Source organism: Myodes glareolus, chromosome 1, assembly GCF_982192425.1.
Source record: "Myodes glareolus chromosome 1, mMyoGla1.1, whole genome shotgun sequence".
NCBI classification, from domain to species: domain Eukaryota; kingdom Metazoa; phylum Chordata; class Mammalia; order Rodentia; family Cricetidae; genus Myodes; species Myodes glareolus.
In genome coordinates this window covers 114,699,616-114,725,147 of record NC_142026.1, presented here as the reverse complement: position 1 = coordinate 114,725,147, position 25,532 = coordinate 114,699,616, and the positions used below count along the sequence as shown (strand labels likewise).

General features: G+C 43.5%; 1 protein-coding gene across 2 annotated transcripts in view; it reads left to right on the top strand.

Moving 5' to 3' along the window:
* Positions 1 to 25,532, top strand: part of Map3k5 (mitogen-activated protein kinase kinase kinase 5) — a 208,121-nt gene that overhangs the window by 125,869 nt on the left and 56,720 nt on the right. For both annotated transcript variants that reach the window (XM_048424974.3, XM_048424975.3), the window contains exons 11-14: positions 2,046 to 2,153; positions 11,619 to 11,668; positions 14,428 to 14,523; positions 17,811 to 17,892. In XM_048424974.3, coding sequence (XP_048280931.1) covers positions 2,046 to 2,153; positions 11,619 to 11,668; positions 14,428 to 14,523; positions 17,811 to 17,892 — 336 coding nt within the window. The remainder of the gene's footprint in view (positions 1 to 2,045; positions 2,154 to 11,618; positions 11,669 to 14,427; positions 14,524 to 17,810; positions 17,893 to 25,532) is intronic.

The following is a 25,532-nucleotide window of genomic DNA, read 5'->3' as shown; positions in this document are numbered from 1 at the left end:
ATTCCTCCTCCTACTTATTCTCTCTGCCCGGAAGTCCTGCCTGTACGTCTTCCCTTGCTATTGGTCATTCAGCTTTTTATTAGACTAATCAGGTGACTTAGGCAGGCAAGGTAAAACGGCAACCCATCTTTACATAATTAAACGAATGCAACACATCTTTGCATAGTTAAACAAATATTCTACAATGTAAACAAATGCAACACATCTTTCTATAGTTAAACAAATGCAGCACCTCTTTGCATAGTTAAACAAATATTCCGCAACCTTCAGCTATGACAGCACCATTTCTACAGTGTTGCTTGAAAATCGGTCTTCAGTCTTAATCAGTAGCACTGAGCTTGACTGACTAGAATTGGAACCTTGGTTTACCCAGTAAGGGACATAGTCCTGAGTCAGAATGCAAGCTCTCATTGTGAGGAGATTTGTGGGAAAGCCTCTTATTTGATAGTAAAGGCCTTATCAAGAGATAAATTGGTGAGCTCTAAAAGCTTTTTATATTCAGAGTAAAAGAAAATTTGGGGGTTTTCCTGCTCCCTTTCTATTTCTATGTATAAATTAAGTTACATACATGCTGTATTATGGTAATCTTAGAGGTGAAATAATATATATATTGTTCCTGGTATGTGGCAGTTTTCTGACCCATATGCTTGTCCTTCCTTGCTCAGGCTGCATTGTATGTTTTAGTGTATTGGGAGTTTGTTATTTCTTGAAGACAGAGCCGTGGGAAGGCTTTTCTCCCCAGTTCTATCTGGTAAACTTGTTTGATTCATGATTGCTTCTGAATGTAATTTTTTAGTCAGCAGAGCACAAAGAAGCATTCCAGCTTCTCTGTAATGAGGTGATGGCTTTTCCTTTCTTCCTTCTAAACATCCTTAACTGTTAACTGTGTACAAAAAATTCAGGGCTTTGGTCTAGAGATATAGTCCAGTTGATAAAATGTTTGCCTAGCATGCACAAGTCCCTGGGTTCAGTCCCCAATGCTTCTAAAACCAGTAATGAAGGTCTGTGGGCTTCTGGGAGTTAGAGTCAAGATGATCATAGTCATAGTCAAAGTCATAGCAAGTTCAAGGTCAGCCTGTGGTACCCACAAGCCTGTCTCAATTTAAAAAATGGTCCTTAAGGGTCTATACAAAAAATAGCTATCACAACTTAAAAATTAGGGAGCGTACAGCATATTGATGTTATTCCCTCTTGGTATGAAGTATTAGTAATAATTAAACTCTTTCGTGTAACTTTTCCATGTAGATTCTCAACTAGCTTATCATATGCCCTTCATAACATCTCTAAATAAAATAACAGGAAATTTTATTTCTCTTATTGAATATTCTAGTTTTATATTGAAGGCAGTGCAAAGATAATTTTAATATTTCACATAGCTATATCTGATTCTTTGGGTTATATATAAAACTCTTTCAACAAAATCCCAAATTATTTATAAAACCGTTTTCATGGGAAGAAGTACCATACTACCAGCTTCTTATGATAAAGTGTGACAGCAGAGATCTGGAATTTCTATTCTAGAAATAGAATCTTTTTGGTGTATAGAAGTGTTTTTATCATGTTTCTTCCGTTCTTTGACACATTTATTTTAATAGAAATAGCATATGCATTACAAGATGATTAATTTAAGCTTTGGGAATGAGGTATGTATATTGCTTTGTAGCTAAGCTGGCCTGAAACTCACGATGTAACCCAGACTGACTCTGAACTTTCAGGGGTTCTCTGCCACATCTCCCGAGAGCCTTGCTTAGAAGCATGAATTGCCATGCTTGCTGAAGCTTTCCAAACCGGACCAGTAAGTTCTCCAGGGATAACCGAACTATGGACTTTGAACTATGACTTCCAGTCTGTTAGCAATAAATGCTGATGTATTGCTGGACCTTAGGATACCTGTATATCATGGAAAAACTCAGAAAGCTCCTAGCGACTCTCCAGAAGTTAAGGTGTTTTCCGTGGCTGATGCATCTGTAACCTCTTCTACATGGTGTTGGATTTACTGTAGCAGTTGTCACTAATGCAGGTTTCTTTGCCTTTTTTCTTTCTAGGTATTAATATTAGAGCCAACCAAAATCTATCAACCTTCCTACCTGTCTATCAATAACGAAGTCGAGGAGAAGACAATATCTATTTGGCACGTGCTTCCTGATGACAAGGTAAACGGCAATTAAGATAAGACTTTCTGCCTTTCCAGGCTCACTTCAGTAAAAGTGCTGATTAGGGGGAAATAGCTTGACTGTGTTTGTCTTGGCATACGTGCATGCTGCCATATAAACATTGCTAATTTGGGGTTATGAGTTTCATCAATTAGTCGGATATACTTGAAATAATTCAGCTTTTTAGTAGCGACAGTATTAACCATTTCAAGTGTGCTAAAAAATTGGGATATTTCTTTGTTTGAGAAATTCGTGCTGTAAGCTCAGTTATGCCCCCGAAGAAGTAACTTTTCAAAATTATGCCATAAAAATAGGTTTTAAAACTGAGGTTGCAAATGATGTATGTCTTAATTCTAAGAAGCTGGTTAGGACAAAGCCCCTTGTAAGCTATTGTTATCTTTGTACCTGCTGCTTGTTTATCTAAATAGCTGCAAAATTTCAGATTAGTGCTGACTCAATGTGGTCTGGATAAAGTAAGAGAGGATGGACTTCCGTTTGGTTCCTGAAGGGTCTTAGACCCACCCCCACCCCCTGTTCCTTATATGCTTCTGGCGCATGCGATCAACCTTCGCATGTTGGTTTGTTTTGAGACAGAGTCTCTACTTATAAGGTAGGCTGGCCTCTGCATTTCAGTCCTCAGCCTCAAGTTCCAAGACGACAGGCATGATTTTGTCCATTCTGATGCACATGCCACAACGCTGTACTGTTGCAGTCCACACAGAAGCATGCCAGAGGACCTGTCCGAGCAACAGGAAACGGTGTAGATATTAGAGAAATCTTAGGAGAACGTTTACTTGAGGGTTTTTTTTTCTAATTGTTTTCCAAAATACCCTTAATTTTCTTTAATCACCATTCATTCACTGGTTCCATGTGCAGATGTTGGCTGAGCTGTTACTGTGTGCCAGGCACTTACCAGGCCCTGTATTAAGCAGCGGGAAAAGTACTTTTTACTAGATGAGTGAAACTCCGCCTCTCATGCCACTTTCTCCCTGGGGAGGCAATAAACCTGCAGGTGATGAGCGAAACCCGCAGGTGTACACAGAGGCCGTAAGGGCAAAATAAAGCATGAGCTGGGGGCGAGTTTGCGGTACTGCTTGCGTTAATAGACCTGAATTTGTTTAGACTTTTGTCACTGCTTGCATGCAACATGGATTCCCTAAGTTACAGTGTCCTTATCTGTACAAGAGACAATAAAATAATAATAATAGTAATAATAACAACAACAGTAACAACAACAGCAACATCCACCTCCAAAGACACGGCACTGTTGCCATGTCTGTAATCCCAGGATTTGGGAGGTTTAAACAGAAAGATCATAAATTTAAGACCACTTTCAGAAGCATAGTGAATTCTAGGCCAACCTGAGCTAAAGGAAACCCCGCTTGGCCCCCTTTGAGTTTGTTGTGAACAGTGTATGAAGTTGTGTAGATAGGGTGCATTTCACAGAGTCCTTTACTATACTGAACGCCACAGATACTTTAAGGATAATAGCAACAAACACTATTTAAATGGCTGCTTTTTGTAACCCTATTTTTAAGACCCCAGAATTTAACCTTGTTTCATTCTTTAAAACATATGAAGGTATCGTTTGGGAGAGTGTAAGTATCCAATAGGTCACAAATTGAGCTACCTGTCGTATAAGCCTACAAGCTAGCCATAGGTTGTGATCTTTTGTGTTCTGCTCAGAGTGAGTCCTGGGCACATATGCACACATTGTTAAGAAAATCGCTGTATGATTCTGATGTGTGGCTGTGGTTGAGAACAAGTTTAATCATGGGTGTGGCCATACCGAATGACTTAGTTGGGGAAGAATCATTGTGTCCTTGACTTTATGGCTCAACTGGGCTCTTAGGGGTTGTAGTTTCCGAAGGCTCTCTCCTGGAAACCTCAACATTTGAGTGAGAAGTGGCTTCAGATCTGGATTTCCACTCTGTGTGTCCCACCTGGTTAGCAGAACCCACATGCATTAGCCACCGCTGTAAGGAAGCTCCGCAGGCCCATCCATACAGCGTGTCTGGAAGAGTAACTCATGCTTTGGGGTAGTCACATCCGCTGGGCTGAGCCTTTCCCAAATTCCAGGCATGGCCAGGTCCTGTAACCTCTATCAACACAGCAGCCGGTCACCTGTCACGGAGCTGTCGTTTATAGAAGAAGGGGTGCCTTGTGTTTAAAACGACCAGGCAGCTACCCAGAAGTCCTGGCATTGTACGTTATTGTATGTCTGAATGCAGTTGGTTGTGTGAAGCCTGGTAAGGTGCAGTGCTTTGGCAGACGTACTAAATGCCGGATAGCATGGAATCACGGCACGAGTGTGCCCAGGAATCCGTCTTCAGAAGTACGTCTGCCAGCTGCGTCTGAATGGCTTCTTTCAGAACTGTGGCCTTTCCAGGTCCAACCTGTGGAACCCTGGCCCCGCAACTACTTTCCTAGGACAGCTATGGATTGGCTGTGCTGGAATTTTACACTTTGCCCACTAACAGTTTTTGATAACTGTGGAATCTTCACCCAGCAAAACACAGCTTACCCCTGCCGGGACCTGCCTCTATGAGCAGTATTACTGTGAGGCCTGGCTGTCTAGCCCTTAATGAAGATAGTCCCAAAAGATAGTTTTGTCTTTTCCTGTAGTACTAACTTATTCGTAAAGGAAAACTGCCTTGATAAGAAACTTTATGACAGCTAAGACATTCTCTGCGTTCATCACTTTGTAAGGGGACAATGGCCGACATCCACATCAGTAACATTTCTGGTACATAAGTGAGTTTGGCCCTGGAGCATCATGCTACATGGAAGGAACATACTGTGATCAGTGTGACACTCTTGATCCTGACTATAAGGACTTCTGTGGTTCATGGGACCATGCTGGGTTGTGAGGAGGACCTCTTGGACTTTTGCTCTGTGAAGTTCAGTGAGGAACACTGAGTAGAATATGATGTCTTTGGGACGCTTCAGTTAGGACTTGGAGTCTGGGTTTTGGCTGTGGACTAAGGAATGATTCAGGTGGGGAGAGGAGAGCAAATTCCAACAGAGACACCATGAGCAAATGTGAACATGGGATGCTCACCAGGGGGACGTGATGCTGGCGGTGGCAAATACCCTGTAAACAGCATGGTGTAGAATCACAACCTGTTTCCTGAGTGAGAAAGGAGAACTTGGACACATGCTGATAGGAAACGGTTCGTCACTGAAGCCACTTAAAATCTAAGAGCTGTCAAGAGTGCAACCCGGAGCCGCCAGGAACAGGGTCAGAGTGAAGCCCCGCAGGTGTGAAGGCCGCTGTTACCTATTGCTTGCAGGGTGACCTGGGCGTCTGTGTGACGCTTCCTGTAGCCTCCATACATGGAGAAAAGACAGTGATGGTATTTTAGGGGATGTTGCAGAGAGTGCCTGAGATAGTTACCAGGAATTCTCCAGCAATAGGCTAAAGGCATAGAACATGCATTTATCATGTTACCGCTGTAGCTGGAAGACTTAGCGCGCCTTGACGTAGAGTTAGGGAATCTTGGAGCCCGAAGGGTCACAGGAAAGAGTATTGAAGGAACTAGTTAGAAATGAAGTAGCTAGAGATGTTGTACTAGGACAGTGGGTCTCAGCTGCGGAGTGACGGGTCATTTGCAAAGGAAAAAAAATAATAAGTGTATGGCTCAGCCACTCATTAGGAGAGAAACTAAAAGGGAGGAGTAAGTATTAGGAGGCTCAAAGTCGGCTGGGGGTCGCTCCAGTAGTTTAGAAGGAAAAGGTGAGCGAGCGGTAGAGGGCTTTTATTTTGGAGCCGGGTACTTGGTGACCTGCAAGCACCTACAGAGACGAAGCTGAGTGTAGTCAGCATGACTGTGTGTGTTCTTGTCGTGTTGCTTTAAAGTGCAGTGCCTGTTCGCAGCACTTTGAAGTGGATGCAGACATGTTCTTATACTGGGGCAAGGGCAAGATGGGAAGAGATTTTCAGAGGCTTGACCGGAAAGCGCAAGGTTACCCAGGGACACTTGGATCAGAATGTGGCTAAAGGAATTAGCGACAAACACGGTCCCGAGAATGAGCGCAGAGCCAATAGAATTTGGAAGACAGGAAACGAGCAAACAGCGAGCCAGAGATTTCTGGAAACAGTGCTGCTTCTGACTGTTGTTTTTGTTTGCTCTTCCAGAGCGGTTCCCTGGTCAGTGAGCCAGTGGGTGTGGTGGGGGGGCGTTCTCAGCTCTGGGACAATTTTAGGAGCAGCTTTTACATTGTGCTGAGAGAACTACATATGTTGTGATATTCACTGAGTATATGAGGAAGGGTTATTTATTAGTTAAGGCATGAATTATCTCTGTGCCTACTTCCACCGTCTTTAAAAAAAATACTACTATTTTATGAGCATTTTGCTTGCATGCATGCACGTGTACCATGAGTGTTTCTGGTGCCCGCAAAGGTCCCCTGGAACTGGACTTATGGACGGTTATGAGGCACCATGCAAGTGCTGGGAACCACACCTGGTCCCTCTATCAGTGCTCTGGACTATTAGGCCGTCTCTCCAGCCCTCCCGCTGCCTTTTGGCGCTCGTGGACCGCAGTTGTGGCATCCCATCCGTATAATCTTCATATTAAAATTGTCCTTGTCAAATGTCCCTTTGGTTTGTAAATTGATTCTCTGTAAACTGCTCGCTATTGACATCATTCTCTCTACCTTTTACCAGCAGAAGTGGTAGGATCTCAAGAAAGACAAACCTTTATTACCAGCCTTAAGTCTGTAACTAATCTGTAAGCAACCAGTTTAATAGATTGTTTGGTAAGCAGGAAATGGATTATGACCTAGAATGTCGTGATTTTCCTAGAATTGAAAATATTGCTTTTTATTTGTCATGTTTCTTTCTCTACCTGCTCAGCAGTTTCTAAACTGTGGGATGAACTGTTGTATTGTCTCCAGACTCTATGCTTCATACTGCAATTTTCCAAAACCTTCAGACAATGTACACCAGTTCCTGGAACTCTTGGAGAGCTACTTTCCATTCATGGGGCACAAGTACTTAATCCAAGCTGTGTCCCTTCTCCCCATAGGTGTCTGCTGTTGAGAGTCAGCACTCGAGAAAAATCTGCATGGGTACCTTGGAAGGAAAACCTAGATCCAGAGAAGCCACATGCAAGATACTTTGTGTGGCTACTTGAAATCCCTCCCTTTTAGGACTGAATCTTAAGCAACTGTTGGCCTGGGTTGTGCTTTTCAATTGCAAGTGTGGCTGCCAGGGACCCTTCAGGACTTGAAGGCTACCTACCCTCTCAGATCCCAGCTCTGGCCAGTGGCTATGTAGAGAGAATATGTAAATTGTGTGGAGGAGCATTCTTACCCAGTTCCAGGGAGACATGCTTTCTCGCTCCCCTGTTCAGCTGCATGGCCAAATAAAATAGAGCAAACACTCAGAAAATGGCATTTCCTCTCCTGAGGAATTCTGAGATGGCTTTCTGAGGGGAATTTGTGTCCGCGTTCTGACCTGAGTTCTCTGTAAGCAGCTGGCTGTCCTTTCGTGGTCTTAAACCCCTGCTACAGGCATTGCCTCACGTGAACAGCATCCTAGAAGGGAGAGCCCAGCCCTGCTGCTCAGAACAAAACTGCCTCATGCCTAAACCAATCACCAACGTAGAAAATGAACGTATTGTGGCCAGTTTAGATTAAATTCAGTGTCCTACCAGAACCTGAACAACTCCAAAATCAAAAAATGAAGCAAACCAACAACAACAACAATAAAAACCTTTGCTGTTGCTGCTGTTGGCTAGGGAGGAGCCGCTGCTACCCTAGAGAGCAATAAGGTCTGACAGAATCGAATTATTAAATTATTACTGTCATCCTCATTGTTAGCCCCTAGTTCTTATTCTTGCTCTGGCTGGGACATGGGATCTAGAGTGGGCCAGGTCCTAGAAAGTGGTGCTGTGTGGTGGTTCAAATAGGTGACCATGGTGGGTCTGTTGGGCCTCCAATCTGCATCTTAGACCCTTGTAATTCACTTTGTAGCTCAGCAGTGCCTCCCTGTGGCGAGTCCCTCTCTCCACGCAGGCAGTGTAGTGGCTGCATCTTAGATCCTAAGCTTAACAGCACTGTATTGGAAGGTGTCCTGGCCAGGTAGTCCTTGGGGAATAGGATATTTAGGAAGTGTTCCGCCCCTTGCCTACTGAATCAGCCTGGTCTATTCAGGAAAACCTTCCTTGGTTTCTCCCAGAGCAGGGCTGTTGAGAAGCTTGTTTTGCCGGTGTCACCTATCTGTGTTGATGCTTGCTGTGTTCAGTGGCTGCTTTGCACACTCCCCAAGCCTGCTCTGCTCTCATCCCCGCTTGCAATCCTGACCACGATCTTGGGGACAGCTCAGTAGCAGGCTTTAGAGGTAAGGATGTGTTGCTTGTGAGCAGTAAGCAGCTCAGCAGTGTAACTAGGCTACATAGTTATTTAGACACTGACCTTGGTTATAAGCATTTTCACGTGTATATTGATCTATATATGTGTGCAGGCAAGTACACATGCATGTATATGTGTGTGTGAAGGCTCTGCCCAATTCTTGGTTATTTTATATGTGGCCCCTTTTTTTATGTACATGTATATGTATATATACATAGGCACTTTCATGTGTATACCAGACCACATATGTGTGCAGGTACACATGCATGTATATGTGTATGTGAAGGACCTCATTGGTTATTTTACATGTGGCCTTTTTTATGTACACGTATATGCACATTTTCATGTGTATACCAGTGCACATATGTATGTGGGTACACATGCATGTCTATGTGTGTGTGTAAAAGCTGGAGGACAATCTCAGGTGGCATCCCTCTGAGTGCTCTCCACCTCTTTTTAGACAGGGTCTCTGAATGGCCTGTCACTCACCGGTTAGGCCAGAACGGTAGGATGGTAGGGCTCAGGGATCCTCCTGTCTCTGCCTCTTCAGTGATGGGATTACATGGGACCTACCACTCCCAGGCATGTTTACATGGGTTCTAAGGATCAAGCTTGGGTCTTTGTGTTTTCAGGGTCAGTGCTCTCGTGAGCCAGTCACACCCTTGGCTCTCTTCTAGCCCTTTCTATGCTGTCTTCCTTCCCTGGATCTTATGACAGTAGAGCCTGTTTCTATGCTAACTCAGCTCAGATCCCAGTAAGGCGCTCTGACATTGGTTTTAGAGTACTTTGCTTCAGACTTGAGAGGCTCTGTCTGCGCTCCTGGTTGCATGGCCCTAGCAAAGACTTAGGCACTGTGGATAGAAAATGTAGCTTTTTGAGTTGCTTTTGCCAAGCGAAGAGTTTTGGACCACCTCAGAGCTGCAAAGTTGAGCATCTATTTCACTAGCCCGTCCAAGACTGCAGTCTCATAGCAACAGTAGGAGCTGGCTTTCCTGGTGGTTTTACTTTAGCATGCTATTAATTTTATGTCATGGCTAAACATTTTTTTTATTTCTATTCTAATTTTTACTGAGGGAATAGTTAAGAAGATTATTAGGGTAGTTTTACCCTTATTGGAGGATGAGGTCAGGCGGGGAAGCCATCTAAGAATCCCAGGTTTCCTTTGTCATAAATCTTAGCAAGATTGATGGCTTCTGTCACTGTTGACGGTTGCAAGATGTGAAGCCATTGGTTTGGTGGAAGAGCTTGGGACATTTCTTCATTGCCTAGCATAAGTTCAGCGTCATCCATTAGGTCTTTTCATTACAACCAGAGTTCTGTGGCAGGTAACTCTAATTAGCTGTCAGTCTCCTGCAGAAGGAGCAATCACCCGGATGCTTGGTAAAGGAAGTCAGTTCAATTCAGCATCTGATTGACAGTTTAAAAGAGAAAATTAATCCTGTCGAGTCATTTTTATAGGACTGTCTAGCAAAGTTTAAAAAAATAAAACTGCTTGGATGTTCTGAATAATTAGCCAAAACTGTGAGTATCTGGCAGCCTTCTTAATCTAGGAACATGAGTGGTTAGGGCATAGACCCTGGAGTTAGCCTTCACTGCGAGGAAGAACTGAAAGCCAGGATGAAGGACAAGGCCATCTGGACTAGCATGCAGGCCCTATACTGGTCCGGTTAGGTAGGCTTAGATATAAGGCTCCCCCATTCATTGCATCCTAATATGTCAGTTTGGGAGACATTGAGATTTCCAAACATTTGTATAGAGACAGTAATCTGAGGATAATTATGTGATGGTTATTATGATATGCTTAATCATAATTGAGAGATAAATTTTCAATTTTTTTAAATATGGACTCTGTGAATCACCCATATCTATCTCTCACATAATAACCCAATTTTTATTTTCAAACACTATTAACATATTAAGCTTTGGATAAATTAGGTAATAATCCCTTAGAGTTGTAATAGGCACCCTGTACATGCATGTACAGTTTCACATACCACACACGCGCAGTTTCTGAAAAAAAGAAACAAACCAGTTGCCCGTTTAATTGAAAAGTTTTACCTTTCCCACGCTGGCTATGGCGCTAGGCATCTGGAATCCCAGCGATCCAGAAGCGTGATGTGCCAGCCTTTGCTGACTCTTCATGGGAGGCCTTACCCTGTCTGAGAAGTGGGGATAAGGTGGGCGGGGATGGAGTGAGAGGCAGGGAGGGAGGGGAAACTGTAGTTGGGGTGTTAAATGAAAAAAAAAACTTTTAAATAAAAAAGAGGCAAGAAGATGGCTAGTTCATGGCCAGACTGGACTACAGAATATGCCCCCTCTTTCAAAGTCAAAAGGGAAAAGATAATTCAGAGAGAATTATTTTTAAAACCTTACAAAGACTTTATTTAAATTAATTGGATTTTTTTCTCAGAAAATAAACATTGCTAAACCTGTGGAGGTAGCTCATGCAGTATAGTGTTCTTCACAGCTGAGAGCTGAGCTTCACTCCCAGAACCAGCATAAGAAAACCGGGTGTGGTGGTGTACACCTGTGCTCCCAGACCTGGGGAGCTCGAAACACGCAGACCCCCAGGGACCAAGTGACAAGCCCCAGGCCAGTGGAGAATGGATGGCATCAGAGGAGCCACACGTGAGGCTGGCCTCTGGCCTCCACATGAGTGTGCATATGTGTGCTTCCACATGTGTCCTCAAATGCACAAACACATACATGCATGGAAAATCATTGGCAAGTATGCAAAAAGAAAATAATTGCTGACCACAGCAATCTAATGACCGTGATCACTGATTTATTTTTGTTTGTTTCGGTTTGGGTTTTACTTAAAATTAAAGCATAAGAGTTACAACTAAAATTAAGGTTTACGTTTAATGACAAGAACTTTCAGGTTTTTTTGAAAGCTGTTGTCTTGAAGTAAAGGAATTCAGTAAACATCACCCTTGTGAGTTCAGAATGAAATGAAGGCTCCCAAAGATAATGTGCTCATGAGGAATTAGGCATCAGGAAAAATGGCCATGCTATTAAAATAATAAAACTAAATTGTTTTATGATGTTATTTTTCATTATTAAAAAAATCTTAATATTTTTTGTCATTGCTCTTCTCCTGTGTTCCAGAAAGGTATACACGAGTGGAACTTCAGCGCTTCCGCTATCAGGGGAGTAAGGTACGTTTTCCCGGACATTCTGTGTGCTTAGAAGACATTGCTCTGAAATTTTCATAGCCCAGATAGAGCTCTAAATCATAATTTAAACTGGGAAAACATTTCAGGGATCCTTCTTTGTTGTCAAGAGTCAGCCACCAGCTTCTCTGCCCCTGTGATAAAGAGCACCTCGTCATCATGGGCCCTCCAACTGATAGCATGATCATTACTCCGGGGTAAATGTGAACCGTGGCCTCGAATTGACATGTGGCTAAAAAGGAATTGTGTGGAGGTCCTCTCCTGCTCGCTGGCTGACCTTTTGGTTAAGGCTGGAAGATGTCTTTCTGTCCTTTAGGTTACCAAGAGGTCTGCAGGACATCTCCCAGGTTATACCTGGGATCTCGTCTTCATGATGATATACGATAGGGAATTCATGAAAATTTCTCCCAAGGTCACAATTGCTGATGCAATTGTGTTGGTGAGGTCACAGTGACAAATTCGAGTCCAGTCCTAAAATCTTGTCATAATGCCAGTGGCTCAGGGGGGAAAAAAAAAAGAAAAGAAAAGAAAAACTTTCTCCTGGGAATTAGAAATAAGGTCAGCGGTCAGAATCGGGTGGCAGTGGTTGAGTGTCTGGAACTTTGTCACATTAGCAGCCTGTGCCACACCAACTCATTCAACCTGCAAACCAAATTGCGTTTACTACTGTTTACCCCCCCCACACACACACATAATGGGAATGGGAGACAACAGACTTCTGCGGGCCAGTTGTGCAATATCCTGTTGCTTTCGCAATTGCTGTAATTGGCTTTGTTAGAGCCTGAACTGGCAGCGCGGTGAGTCACCGATAATTTTAGTGTGCCCGGTAGAACAACTACCTGTTACCTCAGGAATGATCTGAATAGAAACAAGCGCGATTACGAGTCTGACTCACGACTTTCCAATCAATACCTTCTCAAATAAAGCTGTCCGCTCTTAATATTTAATCCTTCAACCACTCATTAGCGAGGTACTCTTTCTTTATTGCTGCCTTCTCCGGCAATCCGTTTAGTATCGTAACAGTGCATTACACCTCATCAGCTCTGTTTTACAGTGATTTAGCTCTTATTAATTAGGCCTGGCAGGGCCTTCCCAACACTTCTTGTGACTCATGTTGTGGATGTGGAATGCCTCCCTCTGGTGATGGCTGGTTTACATGTTGGGAAACTTGAGTTCTGGTCTGTGACTTCAAAGACAGCCGGCTTTTCCTGGCTTCCTCCTCTATAAAGAAAGGATGACAAGCCAAGGAAGGGGCCATCCAACTAGGTCATCATTTTGCCTTGCGTCACCTCCGAGTGTGGCCAGCGCAAGCCAACGGCATGTGCTGAGCACCAGCTGTGTGCCCTATTGAGTCCTGTGCTGCTAAAGACGGAGAAGAGACAAAGACCTCTTGAATAATTCACAGTCAAGTGGGAAGGGGTAGCAAAAGTCTAACAACCAATGGCCGCGTGACGTGAGATGAGTAGGCTAGGAATACATCCAGAGAGGAGCGTCACGGGGACTCCTTCTGTCTGGAGTAGAAACAGTAAAGCCAGAGGGGGAAAGGATCTCATCTGGGCCTTCGATGATGACAAGAATCAGTTTTAGAAGATTGAAAATATAAAGTCTGGGCATGCTGGGACATGCCTACAATCCTTGTATTCACTGGGTCAGGGCAAGAGGATCATGAGTTCAGGGTCAGTCTGGGCCTTGTAGTGAGCTTGAAGCCTTTCGAAGGCACACAGGAAGACCATGCTCAAAAAGCCAAATGAAGCTGTGCATCTTAAAGGAAGAAATAGCAGGTGCAGCAGTGATAATACGGCCTGATAAGTTATGTTCATGGACCAAGTGGGCACCTTGGCTTGTTTTATCGATAAAATGTGTTAGACAGTAGCCACAGTCTCAACTGTCCTAGGCTTCCATGCTCCAGTAGCCGAACTGAGTGGTTTGGCCTGTAAAACCTGAACTATTTCCCTGTCTGACTCGTTACAGAAAACATCGGCCAACTCCTGGTATAAACTAGTGTGTCCTAACTCAACTTACCAACTCAGACTGTTCACATTGTTCTAAAGCAGTGATTCTCAACCTTCCTAATGCAACAACCCTTCAATAGAGTTCTTCACGGTGTGGTGACCCCGGCCATCAAATGACTTCATTGCAACTTCATAACTGTAATTTTGCGACTGTTATGAATTGTAATGTAAAGATCTGTGTTTTCCAATGGTCTTAGGCAACCCCTGTAGAAGGGTCGTTTGATCCCCAAAGGGGTCACGATCCCCAGGTTGAGAATTATTGGTCTAAGGGAAAGTACTTGCTAGGGCCTCACCAAGGGCTGGGCCACATGGCTCTGCTCCTTCAGCTCCGCAGCTAGTGTGGCGACTCTGCCGCTTGTACAAACTGTTTCCCTAGCTCTGAAAACACGTCCCATAGGCCCGGAGTCACTGAGGCTAGCCAGCCAGCTGGGATGTGTGCGTCCCTCTTGGAACAGGTCAGTGCTATACCAGACAGGACTCGTGCCCATGTCAAACCCAACATGTGGCACATGAACTTTCAGCACCCCAGAGCAGCCCTGTTCTGCACGTTTGCGTAGGAATCATATATAATTTTAGTATTATGGTCTGGGGACTATCAGTCTTGAAAGTGATGCTTATCACTTCTTGTCCTAAATGGCAGAGACGTCACAGCAGGGGTGGATATAAGAAATATCCATCTTTTCTTCTGCATTAAAGGACCTGTCTGAATAGAGTGGGGTTTGTTTGTTTCAGTATCTCCAAGTTTGAAGAGCGCTGCTGCTTTCTTTACGTGCTTCACAATTCGGATGACTTCCAGATCTACTTCTGCACAGAGCTGCACTGTAAAAAGTACGTATCTGCCCTTCGCTTGGAGGGGCTGGTTTCACATGGTTACCGTTTTCAGGTAAAGCGGCTCATGTGGCTTCTGTGGAAAACTGATGACAGAACGGTTGTACAGGCTGCTTCTTCTTCTTCTTCTTCTTCTTCTTCTTCTTCTTCTTCTTCTTCTTCTTCTTCTTCTTCTTCTCCTTCTCCTTCTCCTTCTCCTTCTGCTTCTGCTTCTGTTTCTTCTTCTGCTTCTTCTGTTTCTTCCTCCTCCTCCTCTTCCTTCGTTTGGTTTTTTTTTTCCTTCTCCTTCTCCCCCTCCTCCTCCTCCTCCTCCTCCTTCGTTTGGTTTTTTTTTGTTTTGTTTTGTTTTGTTTTTCAAGACAGGGATTCTCTGTGTAACAGTCCTAACTGTCCTGGAACTAGCTCTTGTAGACCAGGCTGGCCTCGAGCTCAGAGCTCCACCTGACTCTGCCTCCCGAGTGCTGGGACTAAAGACATGCACCATGACCGCCCAGCTAAGACACTTTATTTTTAAGATTGCTTTAGACGCATGTGGTATTGGATCCAGGACTTCTGTTTAACATCAGGCCCTTGCTTAGTCAGTGTATCTTACACAAATGAAACGTCAGCCGAGGTGTGCTGGTAAATTGTTTAATGCCATGCCTCATTTTTTAAAAGTTTACTTACTATAGATGAGTGCCAAATTTTCCATGAACAGATTATTTAGCATAAACTTACTCCTGTCTGCAATGGATGCTCTTAATCCTACCTACTAGAAGAACTACCTGGTAAGCATTAAATCAGTACCTGAGCCCCACTCCAGAACAGTTATGCTGGATTCTCTCTGGTGGGCGCATAGCCTAGGATCTGGCCTGTACCAGTAAAAGAGATAGCCCAAAAACCTGTGACCATGTTCTCCCCGGGTATATTTCTCTTAGTTAAATATTTCATATTCCCTTAGAACACAGTGATGAGCAATAAAGTAGAGGAGAAGCGAATAGCCACTTAGCAGCCAAAACGTGGGCGGAAACCAGGCTGAGCTTAGGTTTTATTGAGGGTTGACCTTTTTTCAAATGATTACCATAATAAATGTCTGATAGGCTAATTCAGTAGACAGTATTTGTTCTTGATGCTCATCCCCAGCCTAGTATCGATTTTGATCTTTAGTGAAATCCGATTAGATAGGTATGATTACCATCTTCCACAAAAGAAGGAAAAGAAATAGATTTTTTAAACCACCTTAAATCATATAACTTTTTTAAACTACCTTAAAATCAAATAACCAGTAAGGATAAAACTGGGGACTTGACCCAGGCCCATGTGACCTCGAATCCATGCTCCTGACATATAATGGCAGATTGTGTTATATTCTCTTATGGTCATAGTGAGAAGTTTTTCATTAATGGCTGGTGTGTGTCTTCATCTCAGGTCTTAATCTTTAGCTGTAAAGCCATTTTAAAGGTTCTTTTTGCTTTCTTTTCCCTCTTAAGCGACCTTACTTTTGATTCTAACTCATCCAGATATTTAATCTTACTTAGGATTTACTCTTATTCCACCAAATCATGGGATTTAGCTTTATTTTGTTTTGTTTCCATGCCATCGACCTCCAAGAAATGTGCGGTGGGAATGGAGAGTAAGAATTGGAGCGTGTGGGGGAGGGAGGACACAATCAAAATATATTGCATGAAAATATTGTTTTCATTAGGAACAAGGGAACTCTGTAAATAGGCCACAGACTCCAAAATCGCCTCATCCATTGGTTCCCATTAGGCAGAGCAGCTCTTGGCCCTAAGTGTTAATGAGTGTTTGTTGAATGGGTGGAAAGATAAACTGAAGCACAGAAATAATTTCTGAGTTGTGTAGGTAATCTCATCACATGATAGCCTGTTTTGTGTGCTTAGCCTTGCATATAGCATGCCCTGCCTGTGAAGCCAGCAGCCCACGTATCCAGTGCATCCCTTAGTTCATATGTCAACCACTGGCCTAAACTTTACTACTTTACTCAGAGGGTAAGGGGCAAATTTATTTCTCACTTACATTACTGGGCTCTGAAACTGACTTCAGAAATAAAGTCTAACAAGCATTTTAAAATGTCATCAAAAGAGAGGTGGCTCACCGGGCAGTGGTGACACGTGCCTTTAATCCCAGAACTCAAGAGGTAGAAGTAGGCAGGTCCCTGAGTTTGAGGCCAACCTGGGCTATAGAACAAGTTTCAGGACAGCCAGGGATATACCGAGAAACCCTGTCTTGATAAACAACAACAAAAGGAAAACCAGAGAGATGACTCTGTCTCCAGAGCATATATAAGTCAGTCTGTCTAGGTCACATCCGTGTTTCAGACTGACTTTATAGGATCTGCACATATAATGATGGAAGTGCTCAGGCAGGAGATTTAAAGGTACTGGACATTCTGGAATAGCCAGAATACGGCTATTTTGTTTATTTAATAACAATAGCAGGAACAAAATAGCATTAACGTTTATGAATGCAGTGTTGTGCGTATGTACTTTGTAAGGATTTCTCTAAGTATCTTCCCAGCCTGTGGAACAGGTACACCCCTGCTTTGCAATTAAACAGCCAGAGAAGTGGAAAAGTTTGCCTAAGTCACATAGAACCCAGTGATCTTGATTTGACTGCCAAGTCTACATTCTCAATGTTTTTATGACTTTGTCTAACCTCAGTGTTCTAGGTTCAAGTTACATTTACTAGTCTTTGCAGTCAGAAATTTCTAGAAAAAATCCTCCCAATCTGATATTTCTTTTTGTGTTCCCACCCCTACACCCCACAACTCCCCCAAAACACATAGACTAATCCTGGTGGTTTATTTGCCTAAAGACTCTTGGTTCTTGATTTTTTGCTCTGAAGTCGATTTGGGATCTATTTACTTACAGTGGTTGGGCTGAGAATCTTTCCACTTGAGAGAGCTGAGCCCATGATATTCATTCACCAGAGACTGGGGCAAGCCCTGTGGGGCAAGCCCACTTCCAGTTGCTCCTTCCGGTTGCTCCTCAGCAGGGTGACCAACCAAGAGGCTGATCTCTGCTGGGCTGCCAGGTAGATACAGGTATTGTATTCACTAAGATTCATGGGCCATTCAGAACGTTTTTATGAACAGGGCTTGTGTGCCATGACTGCCCCATTCCACTGACTGATGTAAAAGTTCTGAGTACGCCGGTAGCAGGTGAGGCAGGATGTTTGATGTGTTTAGTGCCCTAAATGAATTCTCCACCTAAGCTATTGTTGGCTTGTGATGGGTTTACTGAGCGAAGTGAAGAAGCCCGTGCTATGAATGCCAACTCTCGTTGTAGGTTCTTTGAAATGGTGAACACCATCACGGAAGAGAAGGGCAGAGGCACGGAGGATGGCGACTGTGAAGGGGACTCTTTGGAGGTAAAGACTGGAATAAACTGCGTTTTACAAATGAGCCATTGAAAACTGACTCCAAGGGGGATGGGCAGGGGTGAGGTTCATCACTGAGGGATGAGGTGAATCATGGAGGCACTCCATTGGAGTCTAAATTTTCTCTTAGTAAGAGGGCCTGGAGAGATGGCTTAGCGGTTCAGAGGCACTCTGCTCTTTCAGAGGACTTGTGTTCAGTTCCCAGCACCCATGTCAAGCAGCTCACAATTGCCTGTAACTCCAACTTTAAATTTACATGGTAATGTGAAGTAAAATTGAAAAAGAAAAACAAAACTATAAACTAAAACCCATGATCAGTTTATGTATATTTTAGGTCATTTTGGTAATATCATCCCATTCACTGAACTAAAAAACAATTAGCTAAAGTCAGGACCGGGAGGGGTTGGTCCACCCACTGAGACAGTATGCCTGATCTAATGGGAGCTCACCAAAGCCAGCTGGACTGGGACTGAAGGAGCATGAGATCAAACCGGACTCTCTGAATGTGGCTGACAATGGGAGCTGACTGAGAAGTCAATGATAATAGCACTGGGTTTTGTCTCTACTGCATGTACTGGCTTTTTGGGATCCTAGTCTTTTTGGATGCACACCTTCCTAAGCCTGGATATAGGGGGGAGGACCTTGGACTTCCCACAGGGCAGGGTACCCTATCCTCTCTTAGGACTGGAGAGGGATGGGGGAGGGTGAGTGGGGAAGCGGGAGGGAACTGGGAGGAGGGGAGGAAGTGGAAATTTTGAATGGTATTATTTATAAAGCAATAAAATTTAAAAGAGAAAAACAATTGGCTGTTGCTTAGTAGAGTGACAGTTAATATACTAACCAACCATTAATGCTGTCTGTGGTTATATTCTGTGATTATCTAATGGTTATATAAATTTTATATTAATAAATAAGCCCTAGGCCTCTTAAAGCTATAGAAAGATGATAGTTCTAATTTGGAAAAACAAATTTCTCCATGTGTTAACTTGCTGGTCATAGAAGTAGGAGATAATGATACCTATTTGCATGTCTTTTCATTCTGTACTTTTAGATTTGGGGATCAAAAGATTGTATTGGACTAGGTCTCTCAACTCCAGTTTGGGGACTGGGAACTAATTTCGCTATAATGGACCACATAGCACAGATTTAATTGCCTTAGATTTGTGATTCATTTGTCTAGCCTTCGTCTCTTGTCGTGTAAAAGGGAAGTACATCACGTTGCAAAGAACTCTCTTCAGTGTTAGCAGATGGGGCTGGTGTTATGAGAGGCTCTTCCTGGCTGGGCACGTCCACCAACAGCACCATGACCAGTTAACTAAGGAGGAGACTACTAGTGTTTCTTCCTAGGAACAGCCAGAGAGTTCCGCTAAATCAACCAACCTCTCAAAACCCAGCATGCAGTGTAATAATGCTCTAAGTCATGACAGCTCTCCCAACGCACCCTTCTCCCCTGAGCATGGGCAGACCAAGCTTATGTGGTAGAAAACACCTGCCCCCTGAGTCTCATCAGAATAATTTAAATCCACTGACAGAGAATGATTTCTATGGTATTCTCAATGGGCTGTACGGCCTTGCCCAAGAATTCAAGCATCTTTTGTTTTAAGAGTTTGGACTCAGTTTGCCATTTTGCCTCATCTTATCATAGTTGCTCAATTAGCGTAGCATCCTTGACTGGTTAAAGTGATCTTCTGGGCTGAAGGATGGCGAGGTCTATAAGGAATCCTTCCTTTCAGTGCCTTTCCATAGCCATGGCTGAGTATCATTCAACCTTAACTTACATGTTTGTATAGTGTATAACTTTCCAGTATGTATTTAATGTTTCTTAAATATTTTCAACCTTTCCTATTTAAATTGTTTTTTTTTATTGCTAGTTTATTAAAATGAATTCCTTCACTTCCTGACCATAGACTTCTTCAAACTTCAACCCATGTATGAAAAACTAAAAGTAATTCCTTTTCTTCTCAACCTCTATACCGTATGAGAAGAATTGTCTTAGAGATCATCCTTAAACAATGGTAGGGATTTGTATACACATCAACTATTTTGTATTTGCTTCAACTGGAATTCACTATCCATGAAGCCTTTTGAGTGCCTTATCCCAACAAATAGATACTCTCGGGAAAGATGGCTGACCAGGAGACTGGGAAAGATGGCTGACCAGGAGACTGGGAAAGATGGCTGACCAGGAGACTGGGAAAGATGGCTGACCAGGAGACTGGGAAAGATGGCTGACCAGGAGATGCTCCTTAAGGTCTTTATCTTCGCTTAGGACATTGTCAACATTCCGCAGATAATGTTAATTTGGTTCCATAAGCTCCAAGTTCATGGCCAGCCCCAGATTTCCTGACATTTGGGAAGCTTCTTAGAAATCAGAGTTAGAATCTTTCTCATTTCAATAACAAATGATGGGATGGGTACAAGCTGCTTCTGCTTGTGACCAGATCTCTCCTGTTCAGAAAGTCGCATCTACTCCCGCGAGATCTCTGAACTGGAGATAAGAGCCCTGCGTTCTGGTTCTAATTTTGCCAGTTATCAGCGTTGTTTTATGCCCTTTTTGTCTGAGATAATTTCATCCCTTAGACAAGAAGAGTTGAACAAGAAGGTCTTGACTGTCTTTTCTCAGCTTTAAGTTTTGAAATAATCTTCCAGATTCATACTCTGGTGGTTTGAAAGAAAATGGTCCCCAAAGGGAGTTGGAGGTGTGACCTTGTTGGAGGAAGTGTGTCACTGTGGGGGTGGCTTTGAGGTCTCTTTTCTCAAGCTTCCCTCAAGTGTGACAGTCGACTTCCTGTTGCCTCTGAGTCAAGATGTTGGACTCTCAACACCAGCTCCATGTCTGCCTGCACACTGCCATGCTCCCCATTCTGATAAGAATGATCTGAACCTCTGAAACTGTAAGAAAGCCACCTCAATTAAATGTTTTTATTTAAGGGAGTTCCCGTGGTCATGGTGTCTCTTCACAGCAACAAAAATCTCTAAGACACTACAAACTGTCCAAGGTTGTTTCAAAGATAGCATGACATCGTGTCTCGGAGAATCTTCCTGCCCTTCTACAGCAGTGTTTCCTTTTGATTCAGGGCCTTGCATTTTGACTCAAGGCTGTACTTTTTCTGGAAGGGTTATGAGCCCATCTTCCTAGTAATTTAATGTGTTGGTTTACAATGAAGTCTTCAAGCCATTGCTTATAACTAGCCATTAAGGTTTGAATGCTTACTACCTGCGATCCCTGTATTCTATTGCTTGCCTTCTAATACATCCCTGTAGAGTGAGGGCAGCTCACTCTATGAGATTATGGGTAATCTCATCCTGAGAGAGGCTCAGCCCCAGCCACTTACCCTCCCTGCCTTTCCTCTTGTAACCCTCAGAGACCTCCAGTTCAGACTTAATCTTGGGGCTCTCCAAGTTAAACAGTTCTTTGCTGCTCTTTGTAGAAGGACCGCAAAAATGTTTGTGTTTCTTGTGGTCATGCTCAAATATCTGACAAGAAGCAACTCAAGAGAAGGCGTTCTAGGGGATGCAGCCCATCATGGTGGACAGTTTTATTTTCAGTGGGGGCGCATGTAGTTCTAGGGGATGCAGTCCATCATGGCGAGGAAGACATGGCAGTGGAAGCAAGAGGCAGAAGGTAGACAGGAACTTCAGGTCTGCTGTACTGACCTGCTTCCAACAGCAAAGTTACTGAAGGTTCCACAATCTTGCAAGAACAATCCTATGAGCCAGGGACCAAGTATTTAAATATATGAGCCCATGGGGATAATTTCATGTTCAAACGCAACGAGGAGGTCTCTGTATCATGCAGTGACCCTAACTCTCTCTATGTAGTTTCTCAATCCACCCTGTGGTCTAACCATTCTATGCCCTTCCCTGTCCCATGCTTCCCAGCGGTTGACAAGCATTCCAGCTATCACGCCTGGTCGCCATATCTTTCTGACTTTTTAAATCGTTTTTAACCTCTCCCATTTCTCACTTGGCTCTGTTTCCATTGAGGTTTTGCCTGGTTTTCTGCCCAGACTTTGCCCACTATATTGTTTACCATTCAGCAGTATGCCCCAGACTGTCAAGAGCTAACACAGAACCCTCTCTGTCATACACGTGTACCTTTGTACCCCTCTGATGCATCAGCTGGCACAAGACTGAGGCGTCAGACCAGCATGCTTTGTGAACTTGTCTCTACGTTGTTTCCAGTGAACATAGGGAGAAAGCTGGCCCCGTGTGGGTGGAGCGGGAACAAACTCCGTAAGAGAACAGTTTCCTTTGACTCGGACAGCTGTACGGTGATGGAAAACCTTACCATTCCTCTGTCTGTTGACTTGTAAACAGAGGCTCAACGTCTATTTGAAATGATCATGTGACAAACTGGTTTGTTTCCTTTAAGATCCCATTTCTGTTTCTGTGCCAATCTGAAACATGAATGTACAGTTAGGTATCTGAAGAAAAAAGTCTATCCTTTAAAGTATTGTTGAGATGTGGTGTAAGATCAACATCAGCTTGATAGTTATTCATTCTGTTGATCTTTTTCCTCTACCAATTTAAGTTCTGTACCTAGGGACCTGCACTTGAGCTGACAGAAGGCAAGGAAAGAGGAGGAGGCACAAAGCTTTAGTGATAACCGATAAATATATATATATGTATGTATATATATACATATATATATGTATATATATACATATATATATGATGCCCAGAAGTGACTTTCTAGACAGCTAGAGTTTAATGTGGATGTACATCTTAATAAATGTCTCCTTAATAAATGTGAGAAGGCATTAATACAGAATACAAACTATATTAATACCCTTTCTCTCTAGGTCCCTTGTCTGTGCAAGGACTGGGGGAATCGCTGATCTGTTGTTTGTTCTTGCCACTCAGATCTTCCCTGCCAGCTCTCTTGCCGTCTCAGTTTAGATTGTTCTGGACAGTCAACAACGAAAAAAGAACGATTCAACATGTATTTCCACCTTTGTTTGAAATGCAGCTGCTGTCTCCCTTAGCAACAACCTGACTTGCTAACCTATTGCCATAGAAATAGAACACAGATTTTATAAGCAGTGTAATCATACCTTCAAAAGACCTCCCCTCTTCCCCGCCCACGTCTTTCCACATTTGTCATTGGACAGGTTGCTTAGATTATCACCGATGTTTGTTTCAGGTCTCCCACCCTCAGGTCTCCCACTCAGGCAGATTTCCCTGGACTGGACGTCCTTCATCCCTAGATTAAGCACCTAGCATGGGAGTATTGTCTAATATAGTTCTGGGTACTCACAGTGGATGCTCAGTGCTGCCATCAAGCAACTGAGCCCTCCTTGCCCTCCTGGGTACTCAGCCACCATTCTAAGCTCACTTTCCTGTCCGTCATGTAGATAATTCCCGGTCCTTACAGAACAGCCAGATACCGCTCATCTCAGTGTCCTTCAGAACTGCCTTTTTGATTTATGTCTTTGTTTTGTAAGAATAGAAAAATAAGCAATAAGGCACGCAAAAAAGCAATTGCCATTGAGGTGGTTTATTTTAATCATATTTTTTAAAAGATCTGATTTTTATTTTTGACTGATTTTTTCCCCCCAAGTAGGAGATGCTTTAACAAAAGTAGTCTTTGGATGCTTAAGTTCCTGAGAGAAACTGGAAGTCAACTGGCCCCACCCGCATACATGTTCTTCTCTGGATTAAACCAGTAGCCCTATGGCAAATACACTTGCAACCAAAAATAAACTAATGCTGAACCTTTTTTTTTTCCAAACAAGGTCTCACACCCAAGCTGGCCTCAAATATAGTCGAGGCTGCTCTTGAACTTCTGACTCTCTTGTTTCTACCTCCCAACCTGATACTGACTCCAAATCATTTGTTACCTGCTTTTCAAAGTCTTGGTATATCCCAACTTAGTTATTAAGCAAATAGTTACTGAGTGCCCCTGCCAAGTAACGCTAAGATGAGCAATGATGATGTAAACAAGTGGGGAAGACAGGGCCAGTGGGAAGTGAACAAAGGGCTCAAAGGTAGCTCCTTGGCAGAGCGCTTGCTTGGCATGCACCACACCGTGAGTTCAGTCCCTAGCAAAATGGTGATAACCTGTGACCAAAGGGAAAAGAGAAAGCCTTGGAAGCATGCCAGGCCATCTTGAGAAGTCAGTGAATGGTTGATGAGCTTGTGCCGCAGCACAAGGGAAAAGCCGCTTCTGGGGTCATCCACGCTGGAAGAGACTGAGGAGAAAAGGCAGGAAATTGGGAGCAAGTGGCCAGAAGGATGATCATGCTGTGCCAAGGAGTTTGCACTTAACCCTGAAAACAACCAGGAGCCAGGAATGCAGAGCTGGCAATCCTAACATGGACGGTCACTTCAGAACTTTGGATATTTCGAAGTTCAGAGTCATCTTCCTAATCTTATTAGAGAAGAAAGCAACAAGGGTGGAGGCAACAGGGGTTAGTGGAGACTTTAGAAGTAAGGCTTGTCAAAGATGCACCCTGGTACTCTGAGTCCTCATAGTATTTGTCAATGGCTTTGATGTAGGGAGGAAGGGAAGGAAAGATTTGAGTCTGATAGGTCAAGGTTACCAGGCATGTGAGGGGGTGGTAAGTGGGAACAGACAGCACACTGGAACATCGTTATGATGCTGGTCTTGAAAACAAAATACTCATTTTTGAGCTATGTGTGATGGTGTTCCCTATAGCATGTTGTTTTAGTTACTGTTTTATTGCTGTGAAGAGACACCATGACCAAGGCAGATTTATAAAAGAAAACGTTTATGGGGGACTTGCTTACAGTTTTAGAGGGTTATTCTATGGCCATCATGGTGGGAAGCACCGTGACAGATACAGTGCTAGAGCCCTAGCTAAGAATTTTCCATTCTGATTTGCAGGCAGCATGCAGAAAGAGAAAGAGGGAGGGAGGGAGGGAGGGAGGGAGGGAGGGAGGGAGGGAGGGAGGGAGGGAGGAAGGGGGAGAGCCTCTTGTGGCTTTTAGAATTTTAAAGTCTACCCCTAAGGGCTCAGCTCCTCTAACAATGTCATGCCTCCAGCAAGGCCAAGCTTCCTAACCCTTCCAAACCAGCTCGTCAACTGAGATCTAAGCATACAAATCTGTGTGCCTATAGGAGCCATTCTCGTTCAAATCACCACACATGGGCAGTGGGAAGACCACAAAGTCTTGATTTTAAAGATCTGGCTTTAGACCACAACTCTGATACTTTCATTGGAAAGAGACTTCTGGCCATGTGTAAATTAGAGGTGATCATATGCCTTTCTCACCATGAAACACAGACTTCTGGAGCGCAAGTGAGGAAGGCGATTTGAATTTTTTTCTTTTGAGTTTTAAAGCCCTGTAATAGTATAAACTGTTGACAGTTCTCAGGCTGGTGTATAGGTTTGTTTCTCTGAGAGGGACAATGGTGAGGTCGAGCGTCTTTGTTAGTGGTCTTTGTTAGTGGGATCCCAACCAGCACAGCACAATGTTACCATATTCTAGACATAGGAACTGGGTATGGTGATAAACTCTTTGGTTGGTATTGTTGAGCTAGTCTTATTGCATTTTTACCAGATCCTGTTTCATGTTCCAAGTCTGGGCGAATGCTTGTCACATGCCACATGCCCACCCTCACATTCATCTTCTCTCAGGCAGAGCTCCCTGATCATCTTTAGAAA